At 39.9% G+C, this 25,592-nt stretch overlaps 1 protein-coding gene across 2 annotated transcripts in view; it reads right to left on the bottom strand.

Moving 5' to 3' along the window:
- The window catches only part of MARCHF3 (membrane associated ring-CH-type finger 3), a 166,363-nt gene that overhangs the window by 8,543 nt on the left and 132,228 nt on the right, over window positions 1-25,592 (bottom strand). For both annotated transcript variants that reach the window (XM_060761991.2, XM_060761992.2), the window contains one exon: window positions 6,981-7,190. In XM_060761991.2, the coding sequence (XP_060617974.1) occupies window positions 6,981-7,190 (210 nt within the window). The remainder of the gene's footprint in view (window positions 1-6,980; window positions 7,191-25,592) is intronic.

Here is a 25,592-nt window from a genome sequence, read left to right as displayed (position 1 = left end):
CTGAATTCAGTGCAACCCCCCCCCCCCCATAATAGTGTGGTCTAAAATTATATCTGATGAAATATACTTGTTAGCTTGTGTTACATGAATATGATGTGAAATGTGTAGACTTTATGGTAGTCCCTGTAATGTACCATTCCTCATATTTAAAAAAGTTGACGTGATGGAAAAAAATATTTAAAATCAGCATAAACATTTATTTACACTGTGTTACTCTCATTTCTGATGATTACGAAAAGTTTGATTTTGTTGGCTTTTGTTATCGGGCAAGAGATATATTTTACGGGACAGATGGTTTTTCTTCCGACTCTTTTTCCACAGAAATTTATCTCTTGAATTACCTGAGCAATTAGTGACCTCCCTTGCCATTCTATAGGGAGAAATGCTGTTGAAATGCTTATCAGTAAAAGGAATCAAGGAGAATGCATTTCTGTTTGGGAGTAGTTACCTTATCAGCAATCTAGCTGAGCAGCTAAGCTTTAGATATACTATCTGTTCGCACTCACAATACAACAACCTGCAACCCCGTGTATCTACACTATAGTAATCAGTGTAGGACATTGTGGGTGACAGAGGAAAGCAAAATAAGCAAAATAAGAAAATATCCATAGTATGAGTATGTGGAGGGAGGATTGTTCAACTTCATGATCATTTCTGGCTTAGTTTTGTGTAACATTCTCAAAGCCAAATCAAACATGGACTATGGAATCACAACATTACACAAATAGTCAGCTTCCCTCTCTTCTTCCCTGCTCTCCTCTTGAAATCTGTCCTGGAAATCAGTTAAGTTAGCTTTAGCTATAGCACAGCTGGTAAATCACCAGCAATGATAAGATCTACCAATGAAAAGTTTGCCAGTTCGAAGCCCTGGTCAGTGAGAGCACCCAACTGTCAGTCCAGCTTACTGTTTACCTAAACAGTTCGAAAACAGCTAGCGCTATAAGTAGGGAAATTAGGTACTGCTAAAACAAGCAGGGGAGGCATTTTATGACATCATAAAGAAAAGGATCAGAAAATGCCTGGCAACCAAAAGGATGGAGGAAGTTCTGATGGCTCTTCGTCACAGAGGATGGAACAACAGCATCCCCCTGTGGCTGGATTTGAGTACAACCTCCAAGGTGCCAAAAAAGCTGGACATCGATGCAACATACCTCCTTTCTGTTTTGTCTGTCTCTGTCCCGTCTATCCAAACTGGCATTGAATGTTTGCTGTGTATGTGTACTGTGATCCACCCTGAGCCCCCTGGGGAGACAGGGCGGAATATAAATAAAGTACTGTTGTTATTATTACTAGTTTATTGTTACTTTCCGATTGTTTTCATCTTAGGATGACCCTAAGGGGAACTTGTCATAGGGTTTGATACCGCTTTAACTGCCATGGCTCAATGCTATGGAATCCTCGGATTTGCAATTTTACAAGGTCTGAAGCCTCTCTGCCATATAGTGCTGATTCCTCACCAAACAGCAACTCCAAGGAGCCCTGGGAGTTGTAGTTTGATGAGGCACCAGTGCTATTTGAGCCATGGAGATTGAAGTGGTGACAAATTGCATTAATTCCACAGTGTAGATGCATCTTGAATGAGCTCAAAGGAAAGGCTATGAAGATTTCTACAGTGGCACAAATTGGTAGAGAGATCAAGCAATTTCAGATTCCTTACAGAGACATGAAAGGAAATTATCAGCCACCCAACAATTTATTCTGAGCATTACGAATTCCAGTCAAAGAAACTGTACTCAGTCAGCCTAAAATGAAATGCTTTAGTCTAGGCAGACACTGTACAGCTGACAGACACTGATTCCTTTTTGCTAGTTTGGAAGATTGATTTTATTAACTTGGTCTTGCAGTAAATGCCAAAGGAAAAAAAGACACATTTTTGAAAAACCAGGGAACAAGAGTTTTGAAAAGCAGAGAAGCAAGAGAAGCAGAAGAACAAATATGCAGTTGAGAAATCTTGTTCATTTCTGTTCTTAATTGGAGACAGCAAAAAAGCTACCATGGGCTCTTTGTGAAACGCTGACAGATAAAATATTATCGAGGACAAAAGCAAAACATGTCTCCAACCATTTTTGTTCGCTGATTAGATGAGGTTGCATATGCCAAGTGACATCAGAAGGCTGCGTGCTTCTTCAAAGGCCAGCACATACAAAAACAATTTAAATAGGAAACAGGCAAGTATTAGTGGAAAACATAAGGAAAGTTATGGAAGGGTAAGAGACAGCATGCAATGACAATATTGGAAGAATAATCACCAGGAGTAGCAGCCTTCATGACAAAACCTTATACATAGCTACTCAGAAGTAGATCCCATTGACCTTTACAGTGATTATTCCTATATAAGTGAGTTAAGCAGGGTAATCTATGTCTGGTCTGTGGCATAACATAGCAAGTTATTTGAGAGGGAGTAACAAATACGAAATGTAAAAAAGGGAAACAAAAATGGATCACCATTCCTTGCTGGGTCATATTCCAGAGGAGTAACAAGCAAATTCTCTTTTGAATCTTAACAACATCTTTTTATTATGATACAAGCTTTTGTCGAGTGATGACTACTTCATCAGGCAAATAAAGTGAACTCAATTCAAAGTGCTGGCTTTAGCCTACAAAGCCCTAAACAGTTCTGGCCCAGCATACCTGTCCAAACACATCTCCCCCTATGAACCAATTCAGAGGTTAAGATAATCTGGAGAGACCCTGCTCTTGGTCCCACCTCCTTTGTGGTGGGGACAAGGGACAGGACTTTCTCAGTGGTGTCCTCTCAGCTATGGAACTCCCTCCGCAGTGAAATCATGTCAGCTCCCTCCTCCTGACCTTAAAATTGTGTAATAAGTGAGGATGGAAAATGTACAATGTGCAATGACAGCTGGAACGGCCTTTGACTCTAAGCTCAGATTGTGTGGTTTTAATAATGTGTTTTAATTTATATATGGCTTTAAATTTCTGTTTTAATTTATATGTTTATGTTATAGCATTGTTGTTACGGCATCAAATTGTTGCCTTTGTAAGGCCACTTTGAGTCCCCTTTGGAGTTGAGAAGGGTTGGATATAAATACTGTAAATAAATAAATATGTCAGGAATCAAAATTACACTGATGTGTTTTAAAGAAAATAAAATGCAAGTGCCACAGTCACAGCCTGTTCCACTGGATTTTTTTCACTGCAAGAAAGAGGCTTGCTGTTACTTTGTGCCAACTTTTTATTATGTTCACTGCAGGAACACCTCTTTATACTGGTCAGTTGAGGATAACATTGTCTCCATCTGATGAAGTGGACTCTTGCTGGGAAGCTTACATCACAACAATTCTGCTTGTTTTCTATTTGTCCAGCCATACTGGCAAAGCTTCCTGGACAATTCTGGGAGCCACTGTCCCAAAAGGTTGCATTTCCAAGAAAACATCAGTATCTATAGCAATGTTTTTTAAGGAAGAGGAAGAACAATCATATAATTTGCATAGTTAGTCATCTCCATCCTTCAAAAGCACTGGAAGAACCAATTCCTTTTCTTCCTGCAGCCCAGATTCCACATTTACTTTGGAGGATTGTAGGATTCTTCAGAACATATTGTGTGTGTATGTGTGTGCGTTTTATGCCTTAGTAGGGCTGACATAAAGGGAAAAGTCCTATTGCTAGTGTGAATGTCAGATAAAGTCTTTTGTTTCTTTTCTTTTCTATCTGTGAACTACAAATGGGAAATCCAGGTGACTGAGAAAGTGTACATACAATTTATTTATATACTCCTATATTAGCCTCAAAATTTTAGTCAAAATTCAACCTACAAAACCTAGGTCAGTGGTTCCCAACCTGTGGTCCGTGGACCACCAGTGGTCCGCAAGAACTCAAATATGGTTTGTTGCCTCACTGTTGGAAAGGGAACGACTGGTCTTGCAAAACTCTCTTATAGTGCCTAAGTTTATTAAATATGGTTTTTCTGTAGGCGACTACTGGATGGCATATGTTCTGTATCAGAAACTAGAGCTGATGTGTCGCTGTGAGTCGCCTCTGGGCTGAGAACAGCGGTATAGAAGTAAAGTAAATAAATAATAGTAAATAAATGTGGTCTATCCAATGCAATTTTCTGAATCAGCATCCCAAGTAACCAAACTGAATCTAAAGTTGACCAAAAACTATTTCGTAACTCTTTTGGTACTAATGTTGGAGAGTGGTTCCTGGTCAAAGTGATCCCTGGTCAAAAAAAGTTTGGGAACCACTGACTTAGGTCAACCTATCCATAGGCCAAAGTCAGTATTATGCATTAATTCTCATCAAAACAAGAACCTCCCCTTTTTTGAGTGGAGTGGTGAAAGGCAAAAGCTTAGTCTGCTCGAGAAGAAACTTAAAAGATAAGCCAGGCTCCTTTGCTTTCTCCATCATGATGACACTTCTGGCCATTTTTTAAATCCTGGGTGGGAAAATGGTGGTGGTTTTATAGTATCTGCCCCCTTGAGGCTGCATTGGTTTCCCCCCTCACTGTGGCTGACACTCAACTTATCCACAGGTTATAGCAAAATCTATAATTTTGGCTCAAAGATCTTGACTTATACATGGAGTCGACTTATACATGAGTATATATGCTAATGCTACTATTCTATATTAGTATTTACTTAACAGACAGGTAGCAGACGTGTAACTGAAATGCAGCTTTGAGTGTTCCATGAAAGAATCCCTGCAGCAATTTGCTGAAGGACCCTCTCTTCTCTGCAAACCAAGGCACCCAAGTAAGATGGGGCATCCAGTGCAATTCTTTCACACCAGAGTGGAAATCAAGAAACCCAATGAGACAAATTCAAGTATTGTATTTTAAGAAGCTGCTAACCCTTTTCTCAGATTTAAAAGCTACTGACATAAGCAACAGATGCCTGGATTTAGAAAACAGGTTGTATTCAAAAATGTGTTAAAACACAAGCATACGTAGCAAAACACTCGTTTTAGCACTGTAACAATATTATGTTTGTCTAACCTATCTTCCCCTCCTACTGTGTTAAACTAACCATTTCAGACTTGTTATTACTGAACTACACCGAGCCTTGGAAAAAACGTTATCTTTTTGTCACCTCATATCAAAGGAAAGAACAGTTCAGATCTCTCCCACTGTCGTTGGTTCAGAGCATTCCAGGTTGTTCCTGCATAATGTCAACAGAAGACTTATTTAGAAAGGATGAAAACATCTTTCGAGCTTCTAGTCCTGAGGCAATTTCAGTACTCATGAACAATTCACATCAGGATGAGAAAGCAGGCTTGACTTAAGCACGTTGCTTTCCTGTATCTCTCCAACTGAGGGATAAAAAAAAAGAATCCAATACTGGAGCAGGATTCAAGCGCTTTTATTTTTGCTCTGCATTGTATGGATATGAAAAGGATCATACTGTCATGCTCTTATCTGGTTGCACAGATTAGAGATTGACATGTGCTTCTGCTCAGCTATACATCTGCCCATTTCCCCAGGTTTTGCAGTTGGGTTTTCCCATCTTTCTCTTCACATATACCACCAACAGTTGTTGTATTCCTTTTTAGGCCTGTTCCTGGGGTTATTTGGGGCACTGATTCAGAAAATGGCATCACATAGACTGCATCAGCTCTAGTTTCTTAGATATGGTGATCATGATTTTCTATGGGTGAGCAGATGAAGACTGGCAGATAACATGTGTTCCATATCTTAGAAACTAGAGCTGATAGGAGAAAACTGGTGCCATTTTTGGAATCAGCAGGACTAATAAAAATAAGTCTACCATTTGAGGCACCAAAATGTGTGTTGGGAATCCGAGGGTTCTTCCACACAGCCCTATTTCCCAGAATATCAAGGTAGAAAATCCCACAATATTTGCTTTGGACTGGGTTATTTGAGCCCACACTCAGATAATGTGGGATTTTCTGCTTTGATATTCTGGGATATAGGGCTGTGTGGAAGGGCCCTGAGCTGTTCAGCTAAAAAAATAACCCTCAATTAGAGTGATTCTGCCATAAATATAGCAAAGTGCTAGAAACTTCATAACCAGCAGAAACTTACATGTGATGAGCCAGGATAAGCTTCCATTCAACAGGGTGGCACAGGATTGCAGAGTCACAACTTCAGGTTCAAAATATTTATTGAAGTAAAAAGAAAACTATTCTAGATAGAAAAGGTCTTGGAGCTAACTAAGCTCTTATTCTAAGAAAGGTAAAAGGATAAAAAGTCATGCAGTTACATTTTGCCTGGAGAGAGGCAAAATGCACCCTCACTGGAAAGAAAAGGCAGAGGAGATAGCCAACAATGGAGAAAAAACACATGGCCAAACCCAGAACAAAAAAATACCTTTAAAGAGGAAGTTACCTCATACCTCACAGAAAAGAGCCCCCAGTGTGCAGTGGGTTAAATCCTTGTGCCGGCAGGACTGAAGACTGACAGGTCTGAGGTTTGAATCCGAGCAGAGCATAGATGAGCTCCCCCTGTCAGCTCTAGCTCCCCATGTGGGGATAGGAGAGAACTTTCCACAAGGATGGTAAAACATCAAAATCTCCAGGCGTCCCCTGAGCAATGTCCTTGCAGATGGCTAATTCTCTCACACCAGAAGCAACTTGCAGTTTCTCAAGTAGCATGAAAAAAAAAATCTCACAGAGATTCCATTACTATATCTTCAAAGGGGAGGAGACAGTGGCAAGCAAGAAGAGTAAAGACAAAGGCCCCTTCGGGGATAAACATGCATAGGAATGTGAGGGGAGGAATCCCTCACTCTAATCCTATTTCTAGCCTAGCTACTTATTGAGAACTAGAGACTTGATGATACAAGAGACTTGTGCAGTCCAGGGAAGAGACCCAACAATGTGTGCTGGCCAGTGTGATCAAATTCCCTGTTTGTCCATACATTAGACTTCAAGATATAGGATAGTTGGATTGTCTTTTGATAGGATAGACATAGCTGTGAGCGGAACACTAAACACTTCATTAAACAAAATTAAAAACCATCCCTCTCCAGTCTGAATGAAAGTTAAAACAAAAGAGTACTTACTAGTGTCCAAAAGAGGTAAATTGTGAAGAGTGCGACAGTGAGTGCAATGAGGCCGACGGCTTCTAGCCTACTACTAAAGTGCAGGTGGTCCACTGCTCCCCGCAGACACAACCAGCCGGAGATGGTAGCCAATGGAGTTATAAACAAGAAGCACACCATGTCCCCAAACAGAGTCCGTTTCTCGTGCTGCGGGCCCGGATTTTTTAGCCACTGCAGAAAGAATTAACACATAATTTAGTCTCAGTAGCAGGAGCGGATTTCAACTGACTTTAATTTCGTAAAAAGTTTAAACTTGCAATGCTTTGTTTTCTATTGCCCTGTTTGTATAATGGATGATCTAAAAAACAAAACAAAAAATGGGCCCATTCACAATATAGAATTAGAGTGCTATTATTCCACTTTGGGGCCGCCGGTGGCGCAGTGGGTTAAAGCGATGAGCTTTCCGGGCTGTATGGCCATGTTCCACAAGCATTCTCTCCTGACGTTTCACCCATATCTATGGCAGGCATCCTCAGAGGTTGGGAGGTCTGTTGGAAATGAAGCAAGTGTGGTTTATATATCTGTGGAATATCCAGGGTGGGAGAAAGAACTCTTGTCTGTTTGAGACAAGTGTGAATGTTGCAATTGGCCGCCTTGATTAGCACCGAATAGCCTTGCAGCTTCACAGCATGGCTGTTTCCTGCCTGGGGGAATCCTTTGTTCGGAGGTGTTAGCTGGCCCTGATTGTTTCCTGTCTGCATGCATGTGGACAATTTCAACAAAAAGGAGGAAACCATGAAAATGAACAAAATCTGACTACCAATATTTAAAGAAACTCTAAAATCAGGACAGTAAAGAAAGAACAACTCTCAAAAACAGGGGAATTCCAGACAGAATGGAATGCTTCTAGAACATGGCCATACAGCCTGGAAAACTCACACCACCCCGATGATTCTGCCCATGAAAGCCTTCAACAACATATATAAATTACTATTTTTATAATTATCATTTCTTCCATCCTGTTCTTTCCCCAGATTGGGAGTGAAACTAGTTTATATTTAAAATGACATTGCCAAAAATCCATAAGATACAAAAGCTAAAAACACAATTAACAATAACAAAAATTAAACCAGATTAAAATGTGCATCATTAAAATATACACATATCATTACAACAATTGGCAATATTCAGCGCATCATACAGTAAAGGTCTTACATAGTCACTCATCAAATGCCTGTCGGTATAGAAAAGTCTTTACTTCTCTGCAAAGAGAAAGCAGGGAAAGTTCTGCAAAGTACTGCAAAAATTGTCTGCAGTCCATCCCCATCAGAACATTCCTGTAAATATTTTTGTACAATGCCTTTTACTGGCAGATTTTGCAAATGCAAGGTAAAATTGAATAATTTGTAGGTAAATGGATTTGTTATTGTAACTAAAGGTTATAAACATAGCAGATCATAATACACATAACATATTTTCAAACCTATACAATGTATAGAGCTCTGAGAGGCTGAGTAAAGGTACAAGCTAGGTATTTTTTCACATTTCTGCAATCTGACAGATCTGAGAAAGAAAGGAAGGAGAGTGGGGAAAAACCCTCTCAAAGCTGTTAGAGATTATGTTAAATTTGCTACTAGCTTCAAAAGAGATACACAAAATATATTAGAAAGATCCAGATTATAATGGAGGTGTGAATTACAGTGACAGGGCCCATTTCACATAACCATGAAACCATAGCAGTTCAAGTAAAATAACAGTGCTATAATTTTCTAATATGAATGAGCCCCAGGGTGCAACTATGCTGTAGAATTAATACAGTTTGACACCATGTTAATTATCATCACTCAATGCTGTGGAATCATGGGAGTTGTAGCTTTACAAGGTCTTTAGTATTCTCTGCCAAATATTTCTGGTGTCTGAGCAAACTATGTCTCCCTGGATTCCATAGCTTTGAGCTGGCCAACCACATTCTTCTAGGCACCTTTCACATGTCACAATTATATAAGTACCAGCTTGGGTACCCAGCGTTACCCAGGTTATTAGAAGAAGTCATGTTTTATTTTACAAAATGCACAAAGTTGTGGGTGAACTACAACTCACATCATGCCAGATTAACCCCCTGAAACTCTATCAATACTCAAAGTTTATCATGTTGAGCAAATCTGCTCTAGATGCATCATCGGTGGGGTTCAGTATGCTCTCTAGCTGCAGGATGAATTACAACTCCCACCATCGTGGGTCAGTCCTGTCAAATCTCTCCAGTATGTTTAGTTAGTCATGGGGGTTCTGTGTGCCAAGTTAGGTCTAGGTCCATCATCGGTGGTGTTCGGGGTGCTCTTTGATTGCAAGTGAATTTTAAATCCCAGTACCTACAACTAACAAATGCCAAGACTAACTCCACCCCAAATCCACCAGAATTCAAATTTGGGCATATTGGGTATGCATGCCAAATTTGGTGCACATCCATTGTTGTTTTCATTCACAGTGCTCTCTGGATGTAGGTGAACTATAATGCCTATAAATCAAGGTGAATTCCCCCAAACCTCTCCAGTATTTTTCTTTGGCCAGGAGGGTTCTGTGTGCCAAATGTAGTCCAGGTCCATTGTCAGTGGGGGTCACAGTGCTCTGACTTGACGCAGGATGAACTAAAACTTCCATCACATGGAGTCACTCCCCCAAACTCCTTCAGTATGTTTAGTTGCTGCTCAGTTCTGCTGTTTTTTATGCAGACAGAGTTGAAAAGAGTAGGAAAGGGTTAAGGGAGAGGCAGTGGGTGGGATCATGCAAATTCAACATCAATGGAGAGAGTAAGAAACATTGAGAGTGGAGGACACATATAAAATCTAAAATAAAATTGTCCCTGAATGAAAGTGTTTCTTGGGTGGTGAGCAGTATGGTGGTGAGCAGTTTGGTGTTTGGGGTGGACATTGGCAAGGCTTTTGGACATGTTCATGGCACTTGCTAAAACCTGCAATGTCATTGGAGGGAGGGCTTTTTGTGGCTCCTCAGCACTGTGGGTTACAGCTGTTTGTGGAAGGGGGAGCCTGTCGGCGGAGGTGGGCACCCCAGCCACATACACATACATATTTCCACTTTCATTATGTATATAGATAATTCTGCTTTCGTCATAGTTCCATAGGGAGAGGGTACTTAGAATTCTCTGCCAGAGATCTATGGTGCTTCAACTGACTACAAAACCCATGGTTCCATGGAGTGTTGCCAAAGTAGATAAAGTGGGATCACGCTGCTATAATTGGGTAGTGTGAAATGGCCCTTAAGTCTTTTTCAATGATACACTAAATTGGCCATCACGGTTGATATATATGGAGACGCAGCAACTGGCATTGCCTTACTATAAAGGAGTAGGACAAAGTTGCCTTCTATCTTTTTCCAGATTGTAATTTGCAGCCAAAAGGCCAACTCGGTATCTCAAAGTATAGTTCACAACAAATGAGAGAAGGCAAGGCTGCAATTTAGTTTTCTAACCCAAGGGACTTTTCCAGGGTGGCTGAAGTGCTAAAAGTATAATATGAAGCCAATAATAAATCGCAGCAGCTTTAACAGAAGTTGAAGTTAGGAGAGGAAAGGGCACAATGTAAGAAGAAGGGAAGAGTGAGAATGTCACAAAGTGCAAACAAAATCAGAAGAATGAGCCAGAAAATAAAGGCTTCAACTCCTGGAAATGTACTAAGCGGGGCATTCTCTTACCTAGGTTTGCATCCAGTTTTAGCCATGCTCCGTAGACTCACATTATCTATTGTTTCAGTGGGGAAAGGAAGCTAATAGCAAACTCCCTCTGAACAAATCTTGCTAAGAAAACCTCTGTAAAGCAGCATCTTAGGGAAGTATCACACAAGGCAGGTAAATCGTAATTAGAACAGGATAATACTGTATTTGGCTAGGACTTATCACATGACGTCGTTCCTTTTCTGATGTTCTCCCGATGGGAGGCTGTTTGGAAAGCGCTCTTTGCGTTCACACAAAATATCCATTAATGACCTCCTTTTGTTAATGAAACATTTGATTATGATTTTGGACATCTTTCAATATATGCAAATTGGGTTTTTGCAGTTGTCCATGCCTGTGTATGTAAAATAGTCAGAAAGCTCTAGTCATAAGAGAGTACTTTGTTGCCTGCTCCCATTCTGATGTTTTTTTTTTTAATTGATGTGATATCAGGATGTATTTGGACATACTCTGAAACTCTCTTGATCATGAAGATATATTTCTTGCCTTGTAAGGAATTTCCTTTTTTTAAAAAGATACATTGGGATTTTTTTTGCATATGATATGTAGGGGGGGTGGTGGTGGGAGAAGTAGCTGATGGCACTATTGCTGTTATTTAGATGGAAATGGTTTTTCCTATAATATATTAACCAATAATTCTAGTCAGGAATAGTTTGCATGGATTTTCCTTTGAAAATGTCTTAAACTCGAGTGAATGGTAAAGTATGTTATACTTATTTTGTACAAGTTGCCATCTGCATATAGATCTAGGCACGTTTCATTATTTTTGAATGTATATTTTCTGATTATATATTAGATTGTTTGTGTCAAATAATTAATAATAATAATTTTAAAATCTTGCAAAAAATGACCTCCTTTTGTAAAAGAAACACTTTCCAATAACCTCCTGCCGAGAGAGTAACAGAAGAGGAATAATGGTAAGGAGATGTTTATGATAATTTTTTGGCTTTGTACTGTTTTTATACTATATGTTAAATGTTTTAATACTATTTATGATTGTTTTAATTGTCTTTTAATTGTTGCGGCATTGAATTGTTGCCAACTGTGAACAGCCTTGAGTCGCCTCCGGGTTGAGAAAGGCGGTATACAAAAATGATAAATAAATAAATAAATAAATAAATAAATGTTATTTGGTAAGGTCCCATTGTTATCCTGCTATAATTGCAATTTACCTGCCTTGTAGGATAGGGCCGCCAGAGTTGCTGTAGCCAGAAATGACTAGGGACCCGTCCAGACAGTACCGTTCTCCCAGGAGCTTCCATGGCAAACAGGAGGGTGGCCAGACGCCATTCCCTGTAAACATGGGAGCAATCGCTACGAAAGGCAAAAAACACAAGATTTCTAGGTGCAGGAATATCACAGTTTTGAGCCGAATATGTGGATCTTCGCATGTCTGTATGTCCCTGCAATTGGAAATCACAGGAGTTTTTTTAAAATCTCAGTCTGTTTCTGGTTTTAGATGTTTGTTCCTGGTCGGTTCCTAAAAAGAAGGTGACACTTGAGCAGAAGGCAAAAACTTTGTTTGTGTAGCAGAAACTTCATGAAACATGTGGAGGGCACATTTTCTCTGACCAGGAAAAAAGAACAGAACTTTTGCAGTGATTTGCTGCAGTGATTCTCCGCATATCTGCATATCTACATCTTGAGGTTTTTTTTAAAAAAAACTGCTGAAGTTTCTGGTGGAAGTTTCATGGCGGCCATAATGGGAGCCTCTAAATCTTGCAACAAAGCGTCAAGTCTGGGCAACACAGGCAGAAATTCTGGGACCAACAGGTTTGTAGGTGAACCTCTTCTGAAGTCCCAGGAATTTTTGCCCCTGTTTAAAACCTGTGATTTAGTGCTGTTTGGAAGTGCCCTACAATGTACACAACCAAAATAGTCACACTGAAACTAGTGAGACCTAAGCTAATCATGATTGCTAAATATCCCATATGGGTCAAACTCAATACAGTAACTCTAAAAGGTATAAGTCACGTTGGATTCTCCAGACCAACACACACACAAGGCAACTTCCTTTTTCTAATGCAGATTATTAACATGAACACAACATCTAAGAGAAATGGGTTATTAAACATAGATTTATGGACCAAAAATGAAGAAGAAAGGAATGATTAAATACAATGTTTCTAATCATGGAATTGCCTTAACGAGAAATTATTTTTTGATATACTGATGGAACTAAGCTTAACTTTTGTTAAAAGATTGAATAGACTGCAATATGAAAACCTTACTGTTTCAAAAATTGCTAATGTAATAATGATCCATACAGATACAAAATGCTTCTGTTTACTCCACAAAAAGGAAAAAAAGATCAGCCTGTCTAGCAAGCCTTACAAATGCTGATTGTTTGGTTTCCTTCCTATTTTATATGCTTATATATCTTGGGTCATGTCAAAATTCTCAAGACGGACTAGGGTTGCAAATGGGAAAAGTTTAAGATACTCTTGCTCCAATCTGATATCAGAAGCTAAGCAGGGCCAGCCCTGGGTACTACTTGTATGGGAGACTTCCAACAAATATCAGGTACTGTTTGGCTGTGTTTTAGAGGAAGGAACTGGCAGTCCCAGCTTTCTTGCTTATGAAAACCCCATGAAATTCATGCAGTCACCTCAAGGCAGGTGGCCATGTGAAGATGCATACATGCACAGCCAGATTTATGGATCTATGCCTTTTCTTTGAACATGCTGGACATTTGGTGAGGCAAGCTAATCTGTTTTCCCTGTTCTCTGTGTTATTAACATATGCACAGTAAGACTGGATCTACACTGCCATATAACTCAGTATCTAATCCCAGATTATTTGCTTTGAATTGGATTATATGACTTTATACTGCCATATAATCCAGTTCAAAGCAAATAACCTGGAATCAAATACTGGATTTTATGGCAGTGCAGATGGGGCCTAAGAGAGTCTGGAAACAGCTGCTATTTACATTACTTATTATGAAGCTTCTGCAGGAAGGTAACGGCACTCCATGCAGTCATGCTGGCCACATGACCTTGGAGGTGTCTACGAACAATGCCGGCTCTTAGTCTTAGAAATGGAGATGAGCATCACTCCCCAGAGATGGACAGGGGAAACAGTTATCTTTACTATTATGAGGTAGACTAGAGCAAAATCCCATCTGTTCCCCACCTCAAACTTTACTGCACCCACCACTGTTTTTCTAAAACCCCTCTTCATCTTTTCAATGTAGATGACACTCAAAAACCTCTAGATAGACAGAGCAAAAGGATGAAAAGGGGTGGCTGGACAGGCATAAATACTTTGCATAAAGCAAACTCTTTATTAATTGAGAGATCTGAAAAAATCAAGAAAGACAGTATGGGTTCACTAAGGGTGAACCCATACTGCTCAAGACTGGATGTTTCAGGCACTAAGTAATACTTGGTATACATGTAGATTGGTGTTTCTCAATCTTCCTAATGCCACAACCCCTTCGTACAGTTCCTCATGTTGTGGTGACCCCCAACTATAAAATTATTTTTGTTGTTACTTCATAACTGTAATTTTGCTACTGTTATGAATAGTAACATAAATATATGATATGCAGGATGTATTTTCATTCACTGGACCAAATTTGGCACAAACACCTGATACACACACATTTGAATACTGGTGGAGTTGGGGGGGGGGGGATTGATTTTGCCATTTGGGACTTGTAGTTGGTGGAATTTATAGTTTACCTACAATCAAATAGCATTCTGAACTCCATCAACGATGGAATTGAACCAAGTTTGGCACACAGAACTCCCATGACCAACAGAAAATATTGGAAGGGTTTGGTGGGCATTGACCTTGAGTTTTGGAGTTGTAGTTCACCTACATTCAGAGAGAACTGCGGACTCAAACAATGATGGATCTGGACCAAACTCGGAACAAACAACATGCCCAAATGTGAATACTAGTGGAGTTTGGGGAAAAGAAACCTTGACATTTGGGAGTTGTAGTTGCTGGTAATTATAGTTCACCTATAATAAAAGAGCATTCTGAACCCCACCAATGAAAGAATTGGGCCAAACTTCCACCCAGAATCCCCATACCAACAGAAAATACTGGTGGTCTTTGGTGTCCCCTCTGACACCCCCTCATGACCCCCCCCCGGCATCATGACCCCCAGGTTGAGAAACAAAGATGTAGTGTATATTTTTTGAAGATCAATTCAAGTATTATCATTACCAGCAAAAGTACTTTTAAAATTCCACTTCTTTACTAACATCAGAGTACAAAAAAAATGGCTGAACGTTTAAATTTCCTAGCACATCACTTGTTCCTGTCACCGCAAGGTTAGTTAAACATTTTGGCAAGCCAGTTGAGAAGATGACATTTAAAACAAAAACAAAAACAGGGCAGCCTATTATATTACATTCAACTAGAACTCTTATACAGACCTCAAGCATTTTATACAAGGTTGAAGGGTTCTGTTGTGAGATTTATCTGATTTCCTTAGAAAATACCGCTGAGGATAGCAGCTGGATGAGGCTGTTGTTGCAGTCCCCAATTACAATTGTGTTACTTCAAGACATGATTGATTGCAACCTACACCTTGTTCAATTTCCATGAATCCTTGTAATGAGAAACTGTAAGACAACTGAGAGGAAGTAAAAAGTGCACTGTGGAAAAGGGGGGGGGGATAAATGCTTATTTCAAAGGTGACTGTCAAAGGATTGGCGGAAAAGTGTTTGCTCAAAAGGTGACCCACAGGACTACATAATAAGCATCTGGGCTTTTCATTGATTGCTGTGGGAAGTGCAAGGCGCACAGCATGAGCTAAAGGCATTGGGAACCTCTCTCACTGCAAAACAAAGTTTACTTTGCTTTCCTTGACCCCTTGCTTTGAAGGGTGGGTCTAAACGATTCCAGACACAAGAAGACAATGGATTCCCACCAATACAAAAAACACAAATCCACTAAAAGTTGTGGTACATAAATGACAATGGTCGATATTGCCTAACAGTTTGTATATTACAATATTCAACAAACGGCAAAATTAAATGGTATAGGCATAACCCAGTATATAATGAACAACAACCAGTTGTTTACAAAGATTACATATACATAATATAAAGAGTCTTTTGGTGTAAAGACAACTTGTCTTCAGGGCATAAGATCCCTTGCTTTGGAGTAAGCGTAATGTAAAGAGTCTTTCTTGGTTTAAAACCAACTTCTCTTCAGGGCATAGGATCCCTTGCTTTAGAAAATTTTTGGATATCCACATCCACGACTGGTTTCGACTAGAGTCTTCCTCAGGTGGATATATGAGACATCAAGTTCTTCACAATAGTAATCCCTCCTCGGGTGTTTTATACAATGGGACAGTGGATAAGAACTCAGAAGCCATGCTCTGCAGCAGTTTGATTCTCTAAACGGTTCCAGCCCAGCTTACCTGTATGAAAGTATCTCAGCTTATGAACCATCTAGGAATTTAAGATAGTCTGGGGAGGCCCTGCTCTCAATCCCACCTTCTTCGCAGGTGCATTTGACAGGGACGAGAGACAGGGCCTTCTCAGTAGTGGCCCCTCGGCTGGGGAACTCCCTCCCTAGGGATATTAGATTGGATCCCTCCCTCCTGGCCTTCCAGAAAAAAGTAGAGGCAAATGGACATCAAAGAGAGCGGTCCAAATTTCTCTATCCCAAATTCTATCAATTCGCAGGTCAGAAGTGAAGATCAGCTCCATTGACTGGCTTCATAGAGAATACCAATCCTGGGACTGCTCTACGTGTCTCCTTATTTAATTGGAAGACAGGCTGCTAGCGGAGGAACTGTTCTCGCACGGGCCTCAAGTAAAACACTGGAGTATTGCTTTTAGAAAGGTGTTTGTAGATCCAGCGATCCGCCCCTTGTTCATCGGGCTGAGATCACACTTGCAGGTTTCAAACAGCCCCAGCATGAGGGCAGAAAATCCACCCATTTTGGCCCCTGCTTCATCAGAGTTCTGTTTTGAGACTCCCTCCCTAGTGCCCATCCTTGCCTCATCAAATGTCCAATCTCGCCCACACACTCTCCCACTGTTTAGCCCCCTTTTCATTTCAGATGTCTCTTTCTCTCTATCTCCTTTGGAGATCTCCTCCTCCTCCTCTGGCAAAACAAATTTGTTAGGTGGCTCTCCGATCTTGGAAGAGATGACTAATCCCCCCAGAATGTAGCTCCATTCAGTCTGTCCATCAGGGGGGTGGGGTTCCGAATGGGTCGGAGGCCATTGAGGTGGTGTGGGGAAGGAGGAAGTGTGGTCACTCTTTACCCAGGGAGAAGCGCAGCAGAGTACTTGCGACCCTGGAGAAGGTCAGGTGTGGTAGTCTCCTTGACAGACCCCCCTAGATTTAAAATTCTGCTTCTGAATGCCAGATCCGTCAATGGTAAGACATCTGTCATTCAGGACTTGATCCTGGATGAGGCAGCGGATCTGGCATGCATTACTGAGACATGGCTGGATGAGTTGGGGGGGGGGGGGGTAACCTTACCCAGCAGTGCCCACCAGGTTTCGGTGTGCATCAGCGGGGCAGGGAGGTGGGGTTGTGGTGATCTTTCAACAGTCCATCGCCCTGACCGTTCCGCAATCTTCAAGGTTTGAGTGTGTCTACTTGAAAGTGGATGTTATACAGCTGTGTGGAAGGGGACTTCATAAGCTTAAGAGCACAAAAATCCATTCAAATTCTATGATAAGACTCATTTTGATTTGTTCAAATATTTGAATGCATAGTTTTGCATCTTTCTGGTTTAGTGCAAATAAAGAATTGGAAACGATCTCTTCCTTTTTCATTGTTTTCATTTTGTAAAGCCAACAGGAATGAACACTGAATACCTCTAAAAGGAAAGGCCACTATTTTTATAAAACCCCTCTTCAGAAGCAGAACCAAATGTCATGCAATCATTTGCCTTAGGTGGATTAAATGGCACCCTTGACCTTCTTTGGATGAGCAATTAACATATAGTCAAACAATTTCACAAGACTCTGCACATATTCAAGTTAGCCTGAAGATCTAACTTGTAATTTCCAGCACTCAGTCATTAAATTCCCTGGAGGATCTTAAATTCATCAAGTATTAAGGAGGCATGGGCGAGATCCGCCATTAGAGCAGGAGTACTTGATCTGAAGTCAATCACCAATCCAATACTAAGTACGCAGAGTCAAACATAAATTCTAATATTCTTAATGAGACTTGCTTCTAGATATATATGCAGAGGCCTGCAGATTTACCTGGCTTGGTTCTAAGAATTTTATTCAGAAATATCACAAAGTTTAATCCGACTCACTTTCAAAATAAGATAGAGCAGGATATCATTCTTCCCCAAATGTATTCATTTCAGAAGGACAATTTGGCGTGAGATGCCATTGTGTTTTTTTTCATTGTTAAATATCTGTGATAAAAAAATCTTATTGACCTACTGTAAATCACACAGAGATCCATCAGCAAATCCAGTCCGCCCTTCTGCCACATTTGGTTAGTCTCAAACTAAAATGCATATAGTCAACTGTAAAGAAATATATGGGAGACATAAACAGTCTATATAAGAAGGTTATATAGGACATGGACAAGCAGCATCAGCAACAAAAACAGCCGTGTACGCTACTGGGGTTCTAAAAGGTCACAGCATTAGATTCAGCTGCTGTTAAGAAAAAAAATCCACATCCCCTAATCAATAGTCAGGCTTTATCTTAAACTGGCTTGCTTCATCATATGCAAGGCGATCCTTAAGAGGAAAGCTGCTTTTGTGAATGTGAAACAAGACCAAAGCTAGCAAGGACAGCTGCCAGGAAAAATATGGACACAAAGCCGAGATTTTTGGAAAAATTAAAATGGTAGTTAATTGGTTAAGCATATGCTTATTAATCTGGGCTGTCAAGCTTTTTTAAAAAATGAGGATAAGGAGCCAAAGTGTTTAATGGGCATATATTAGAATTCATGGGAGGGCGAGGGAAGGAAACAGTGAGGCAAGCTAAGAACCTAACAGATGGAGACAACTGTGCATGGGTGGATAGGATTCAACTTTGGTTCAAGGATGTATTTCTCTTTTACCATTCATCTGCAGATATAGGAAAGTGGTTTCTTATCACTTCTTCCCTAAATACTTAGATAACTTCATAATTATTACGAGACACCACATCTACAATGCTGCAAATGTCTACCTAGACATGTGTTAGTGATGCTATATATTTTACTACCCTTTTCTATGATAGATCTGTAGACTTGGCACAAGCTCTTTGAACCAATTCTCAAACTAAACTAAACAGATTTTCACCTTTTCCTAACAATGGGCATAATAAGGAACAGCAGCTTTAGTTCAACTGGTTAAAATTTTAAAATTCAGGTAGATTTCATTCATTTTGCAAGATGATCTAAAAATAAAACAACTTGATTTAAGTGGCATTGGGACTGGCACACACTGCATGTAGATACTCTCTTGGTTCATTTAATCTTGGAAAGCTTGGTTAGCTTACAAGATTGAATTTAGCTGTGTGAATTTGGCTTTGTTTTCAAGGACGTTTAGTCCCGCTCATATAACAGCATTTTCCTGTGGTACCTGTTCCAAGTCTCGGCAAACACAGTCCATTAAAAACTAAATCTTCAACACTTGTGATAGTATAACTACCAGTCACACTAATGTATCAATCAGTTCATATTAGCATAACATTATGCTTTGCCATAATATACTGCTGGGCTGTTGATATCTTCCATTGATCCAACCTCGCAATTTTATAACCCACTCCATAAAAATCTCATTGTAGGGTTTTAAAGTTTTAAAATGATTTTGGAAGAAATACAGATAACATAAAATACTTATGTACTAGGTCCAGTCACTCATGACTGCTGACAAATGTGGCTTTCTGCATTCAATGTTTTGCAGATTCTCCAAAACCTTTTAGTCTTCAACGTCATTTTGTGCTGGGTTGCCTCTAATTAAGCCATAGCTCTCTTTTGAACATGCTATTTCGCCATGTTTGGAACATCAAAAAATAGTTTATGAAGAAAACAAAACCACTACGTTCTAAATATACAGTGTGTGTTAGAGAATGCAAGGAATCAATGTGTGTGTGTGTGAACTGTAAAATAAGATGCATGAAGCTGATTGGTCAGGGAGTAGGCTGAGACTGGGACTTTTGGATATTGTTACATTTTTGTTCAAGCTTCAGATATGCAGGTGCTTGGAGCAGAGAGAGAAGAAAGAAGCAGAGAGAGACACATGGACAAAGAAACACCATTTTAAATCTCTCATATAAGGACATGGGCCTGGTCTTGTTCAACAACTTTATTAATGACTTAGATGAAGGGTTAGAAGGCATGATCATCAAGTTTGCAAATGACACCAAATTGGGAGGGATTATATTCCAGAGGACAGGAGCAGAATTCAAAACGATCTTGACAGATTAGAGAGATGGGCCAAAACTAACAAAATGAAGTTCAACAGGGACAAATGCAAGATACTCCACTTAGGCAGAAAAAAATGAAATGCAAAGATACAGAATGGAGGACGCCTGGCTCGAGAGCAGTACATGTGAAAAAGATCTTGGAGTCCTTGTGGATAGCAAGTTAAAGATGAGCCAACAATGTGATGTGGCGGCAAAAAAAGCCAATGGGATTTTGGCCTGCATCAATGGGAGAATAGATCTAGGGAAGTCATGCTACCCCTCTATTCTACCTTGGTTAAACTACACCTGGAATATTGTGTCCAATTCTGGCACCACAATTGAAGAGAGATATTGACAAGCTGGAAAGTGTCCAGAGGAGGGCGACTAAAATGATAAAGGGTCTGGAGAACAAGCTCTATGAAGGGTGGCTTAAAGAGCTGGGCATGTTTAGCCTGAAGAAGAGAAGGCTGAGAGGAGATATGATAGCCATGTATAAATATGTGAGAGGAAGTCAAAGGGAGGAGGGAGCAACTTGTTTTCTGCTGCTCTGGAGACCAGGACGCGGAACAATGGCTTCAAACTACAAGAAAGGAGATTCCATGTGAACATTAGGAAGAACTTCCTGACTGTGAGAGCTGTTCAGCAGTGGAACTCTCTGCCCCGGAGTGTGGTGAAGGCTCCTTCTTTGGAGGTTTTTAAACAGAGGCTGGATGGCCATCTGTCAGGGGTGCTTTGAATGCAATATTCCTACTTCTAGACAGGGGGTTGGAATGGATGGCCCACGAGGTCTCTTCCAACTCTATGATTCTATGACATTCTGTGAGTTCATGCAACAGATCACATTGTACATATGTTGTTTTGAACTATGAAGAGTAAACTACTTGTTCTTTAATGTTTCATCTGTGTGGCATACCTTCTTTCTCTGGCAAGGAAGTGTATGGGTTGAGCAAATGTGAACTACACGTGGTTTATTTTACGTTATACCACAGTGTGTCTGTGGGAGACAATTAAGAGCACATCAGCTCTATTTGTTGCCATATTTCATTTTTAATAATTAATTGCTTCTTCATCAGGAAGAAAACACTGACCACAACAAACCTACAGTGATACAAGGAGTTTTGATGCCTCCATGCATATCCTACATTTATATTCCAGTATTACTACTAAGAGCACAACGTATCGTGACTAGTTTGGGAAGATAATGGACTATGAAAATGAAGATACCCAGACATTATATTTAGTTAATTTTTAATGTATTTTAAAAGAGAAAAGGATATGAATAAAGTATAACAAGCCATTTATTTCCAAGGATCAGGGAAAGGACCAGACAGAAAACAGATAAACGTTCTTGGCATACGGAGCAGTCACCTAACAGCTGTGCTGGTTGTAAAATTGCAAATATGGTAGTCAGTAGAATTCTCTCTGTTTAAGAATCTAGTCTTTGTGACTGGGAGGAAAATTTAGAAAAATGAGAGCAGTGTTTCTTGAGACTTAAGGAAGAATGAAATACATGAAAAAATCATATAGCTTCAGTTTTTATTCCTTGGTTGTTTCTCCTTAAATCCCAAGACTTGATCACTGTCTTTCTCTTGTTCTTCTCTTAGTAATAGATTTTGATATAAAATCCAGCTGGAGACGCAGTATGACTGGTCATCCACAGAACTGATACACATTGTTTCACTTATCCACAATGTCACTTAATCACCTAAGCCTTCCTGTACATGCCACACCTTTTTTCCAGTACTTCTGATGTTTGTGCCACTGAATATAATAGGAGTTACTATTATCTGTGGTTTCACATATCCATATAAATCCCAGGAATCTATGCTCTGTGTATATGAAGATTATACTGTACTAACCAACCTAATGTTATGACTAGAGCAGCAAATGTGGCTCTGAAGAAGCAATCTGTGTGTATTCCTGATGGAGATCATTTACAGTAGGCATTATTATCTTCCTTTGGAATTACTCATCTCCCAGAACTAATGGAGAAAACATGCACAGTTTTTGGAACCACAAAATCATTATATTGGAAGGCATCATAAGGGCTATCAATCCAACTCCCTGCAATGTAGGAATAATACATTCAAAGCACTGCCAACAAATGGCCAAATAGCCCGTGTTTAAAAACCTCCAGAGGAGACTCAACCGCACCCCAAGGCAGGATATTCCAGTGTTAAACAGCTCTTACCATCAAGAAGTTTTTCCTGTTACTTAGTTGAATCTCTCTTCCTGTAGTTTGCATTTGTCGCTCCATGTCTAAGTCTCTGGAGCAGCAGAAAACAAACTTCTCTCCTCTTCAATATAACATCCTTTCAAATATTGAAACATGGAGATCATGTCCCCTTTTACCCTTCCCTTCTCCAAGCCAAACATATCCAGTTCCCTAAGCTATATACCAGTCATCCACTGATGCAAGACATTAGAGTTCAATCAATATTATAATTGGTTTCCTTCCCCAGCTTAAAATCTTACACAGTATAATTATCTGGATTTGGAAACAGGATTGGATCATTTTCTTTATTTTGAATTTGCAAAAATTGGTTTGTGTGCTTTGCCACAAATGTGTTCCAAGTAGCTTTCCCATCACCTGCTAGTTATTTAATATTAGATGACACTTTAATAAACAGAATACTTAAGAAGTATGGAGGAAATACTAATTCTCTTTCTCTTGGGGACATAAGCCAAAAATTTGTTTTAGAGAGACACTTTTCAGAGGCTCTTTTAAACAGAGTCCAGTTAATTTGTTTTTGATGGTAAATAAGAAATGTTGAGTGAGTTATACATCAAAATGGAAAAAAAAATCTGATGATTTTGAGATTCTTACTAAATGTGTCCTTTCACACTTATAAGACTTATTGTAAGACAAGGGTGGCTATTTATTTAGTTGTACATCCATTTCAGTTCACATAGACAAGGTTGACGAAGCTTATACCGCAGGTCTTTTGGTGCATTTACTGACACCAAGGAAATTTCAGTATACTTCAGTGGATAAAGAAGTACCATCCGCACAGAAGTGTTTGTAGGCTTAGAACAAATGATATTTCACAATAGTCCAAAACATCTAGAGAAAGAAAACAATTGCTCACATGAAGCAGAGCATTTGTTCTGAGTAGATGACTGACCTCTTTTACTGTAAAAAAAAACTAACCAAGAATTTCTGTATCCCAAAAATGCTACCTCTGTTTTTTCCAACTGGGGAAAAAAACCTAAAGTAAACCCATCACATTAGGAAATGGGCATAAACCCTGAAGAAAAAGTGTCATTTTTATTTGTTTTCAGGATGACCTAGAATTGAGGGAGTTGAGATTTGAGAAGGCTGAGGGAAATATTTTCCTACGAAGTACCATTATCTGTGCTATATACTCATTAGCCAGCCAACACAGACCACTTGTATGCTGATGTGCATCCAAATGTGCATGTGTGGACTGGACTGGATGGCCCATGAGGTCTCTTCCAACTCTTTGATTCTATGATTCTATGTGTGGGAAATGCTGTGAATGTATGTTGGAATGGGAAGTGCTATGGCTTATTGTATTGCTGAAGGCTTTCATGGCTTATTCTTGTTAATGATGGCAATATATGTTAGATCTTTGGTTAGCTGACCTTGTATGAAGTTCTAAGCTGATTAAAAGTCTCCCTCCACATTTCATCCTGCATGGAAATATAGATCAATTAGTGTTTTAACTACAATGTAAACAAGCTGGGTTTCCTCTGGCATACCAGGCTGCCTGCCTTGGTTAAAAAAATAGCACATCTAAAAAATTGCTGCATGGCCATACATTTATACTATTATTTCAGAATTACCTGGCATGTACTGCCAGAATGATACATACTTCTGACCTTAATGGTTTGATCCATCAGTGGTGTGTAAGATGTTCAGATCCATTCAGAGAAGAAAGTCTGCATGTTCTGAAAGGCAGCCACTTTAGCAACTATATTATATTTGTGTTTTCTTCCTTTTGTAAACCTCAAATACCTTCTGAGCACACACAATCTTTTTGATGCTCTGAAGTGGAAATGCCCTTAGGCAGGATGCCTCAGTTTCTTTAAGACTTCATGTTGTCTTGCTAAAAGTAATATATGCCTCCGTTATCATGAGACGTCTAACACTCTGACTTTTGAAGGGTTCCTCTTGTTCTATCCCCTGAATACACACCATCGGTTTCTATTTGTTACACATACATCATAAAAATGCTTTCTGATATAGTTTATGAATAGTTTATGAAAGGAATTGGAGACTAAAAGAAATACCATCTACACAACAATGTATAGGAAAAGTCCTAGAAATATGAAATACGGACAAATTAAGAGTTATTGGCAAAACACCAAAGAACATGGAAAAAAGAAACCGATTGGAGCCCGGTGAGGTAATACTTACTACAAGAAATAAGAATAATGATCTAGATCAGGCATGGGAAAACTAAGACCCTGGGGCCAGATGTGCCCCCCTGGGTGTTTACCTCAGGCCCTCCTCATTTTCCCTATCCTTTCGGCATCAGGACATGGTGGCCCTTATACAGAAAGTATGGGAGAGGAAGACACACAGTAGCTGAGAGCCCTCTCGAGCGCTCTCAGCCACTGCATGTCTTGCCCTCCTCCCAACATATGGACAGTGTGAGTGACCCCATCCTTATGGTGAAAGGATGGCCTGAGGAAGGCATGTAGTGGCTGAGAGGCCACTGGAGCACTCTCAGCTACTGTCTTTCTTGCTCTCCTCCCGGCATAATGCCAAGAGGACAGCCCAAAGATCAGGGGAGGAGGATTGGGGCAGTCGCCACATGTCTTTTTTTCCTCCTGACACAAGAATGGGATGAGCAGCCCTATCCATCCAGGAGGACATCCTGAGGATGACCTGGGCAATGCCCTGCCCCATTCCTTTCCCAGGTCCATATCCCCAATACGTGCCAAGCTGCCCTCCCTCCTGGCCTGGACCTCTCAGCTGGGCCCACAATGAGTCCCCAAGGCAAAAAAGTTTGCCATGTCTGATCTAGACAAACAGAATGGAATAAAGACTGCTCAAAGAGGGAAAGAAACAAGAAGGTGAAGCCCACATCAACACATGAAAACCAAAGACTGGATAGAAAGGGAAGAAGAAACCATGATGAAGAGGACCAGAAGTGAACCCCCCCCCCTTTTTTTCTCTCTCTTTCACTTTCCTCTTCCACTTTCTCTTTTTCACTTCAGTTTTTTTTAAAAAATATGCAAAATTTCAATAAACATATTTTAAAAAATGAAATTAAAATTAAAATTAAAATGGCTGGATTTTTCTCTATGATGTAAAACCCAGAAACTGGGTTGTTTAAGACTATACCTCTACAAATGCACAGATTACTTTAGAGAGCAAGCTGTACAGGAAATTCAGCCCTTTCACATTGTTTGTTCTAGCTGAGAACCATAGTTTTTCCACTGATCTAATGTCTCTCAGTGCACTCATTTCTGATCTTCGGAATGAGCTTTTAAAAGAAAGAAAGAAAATAAGATAAATCTTTCAGTAGTGCTTTCAGCCACCTCAGGAGAGTATAATGAAGTTTCC

This window comes from Anolis sagrei, chromosome 2, assembly GCF_037176765.1.
Source record: "Anolis sagrei isolate rAnoSag1 chromosome 2, rAnoSag1.mat, whole genome shotgun sequence".
NCBI classification, from domain to species: domain Eukaryota; kingdom Metazoa; phylum Chordata; class Lepidosauria; order Squamata; family Dactyloidae; genus Anolis; species Anolis sagrei.
Note: the sequence above shows the minus strand (reverse complement) of the source record. Positions and strands in the feature narration are given on the sequence as shown.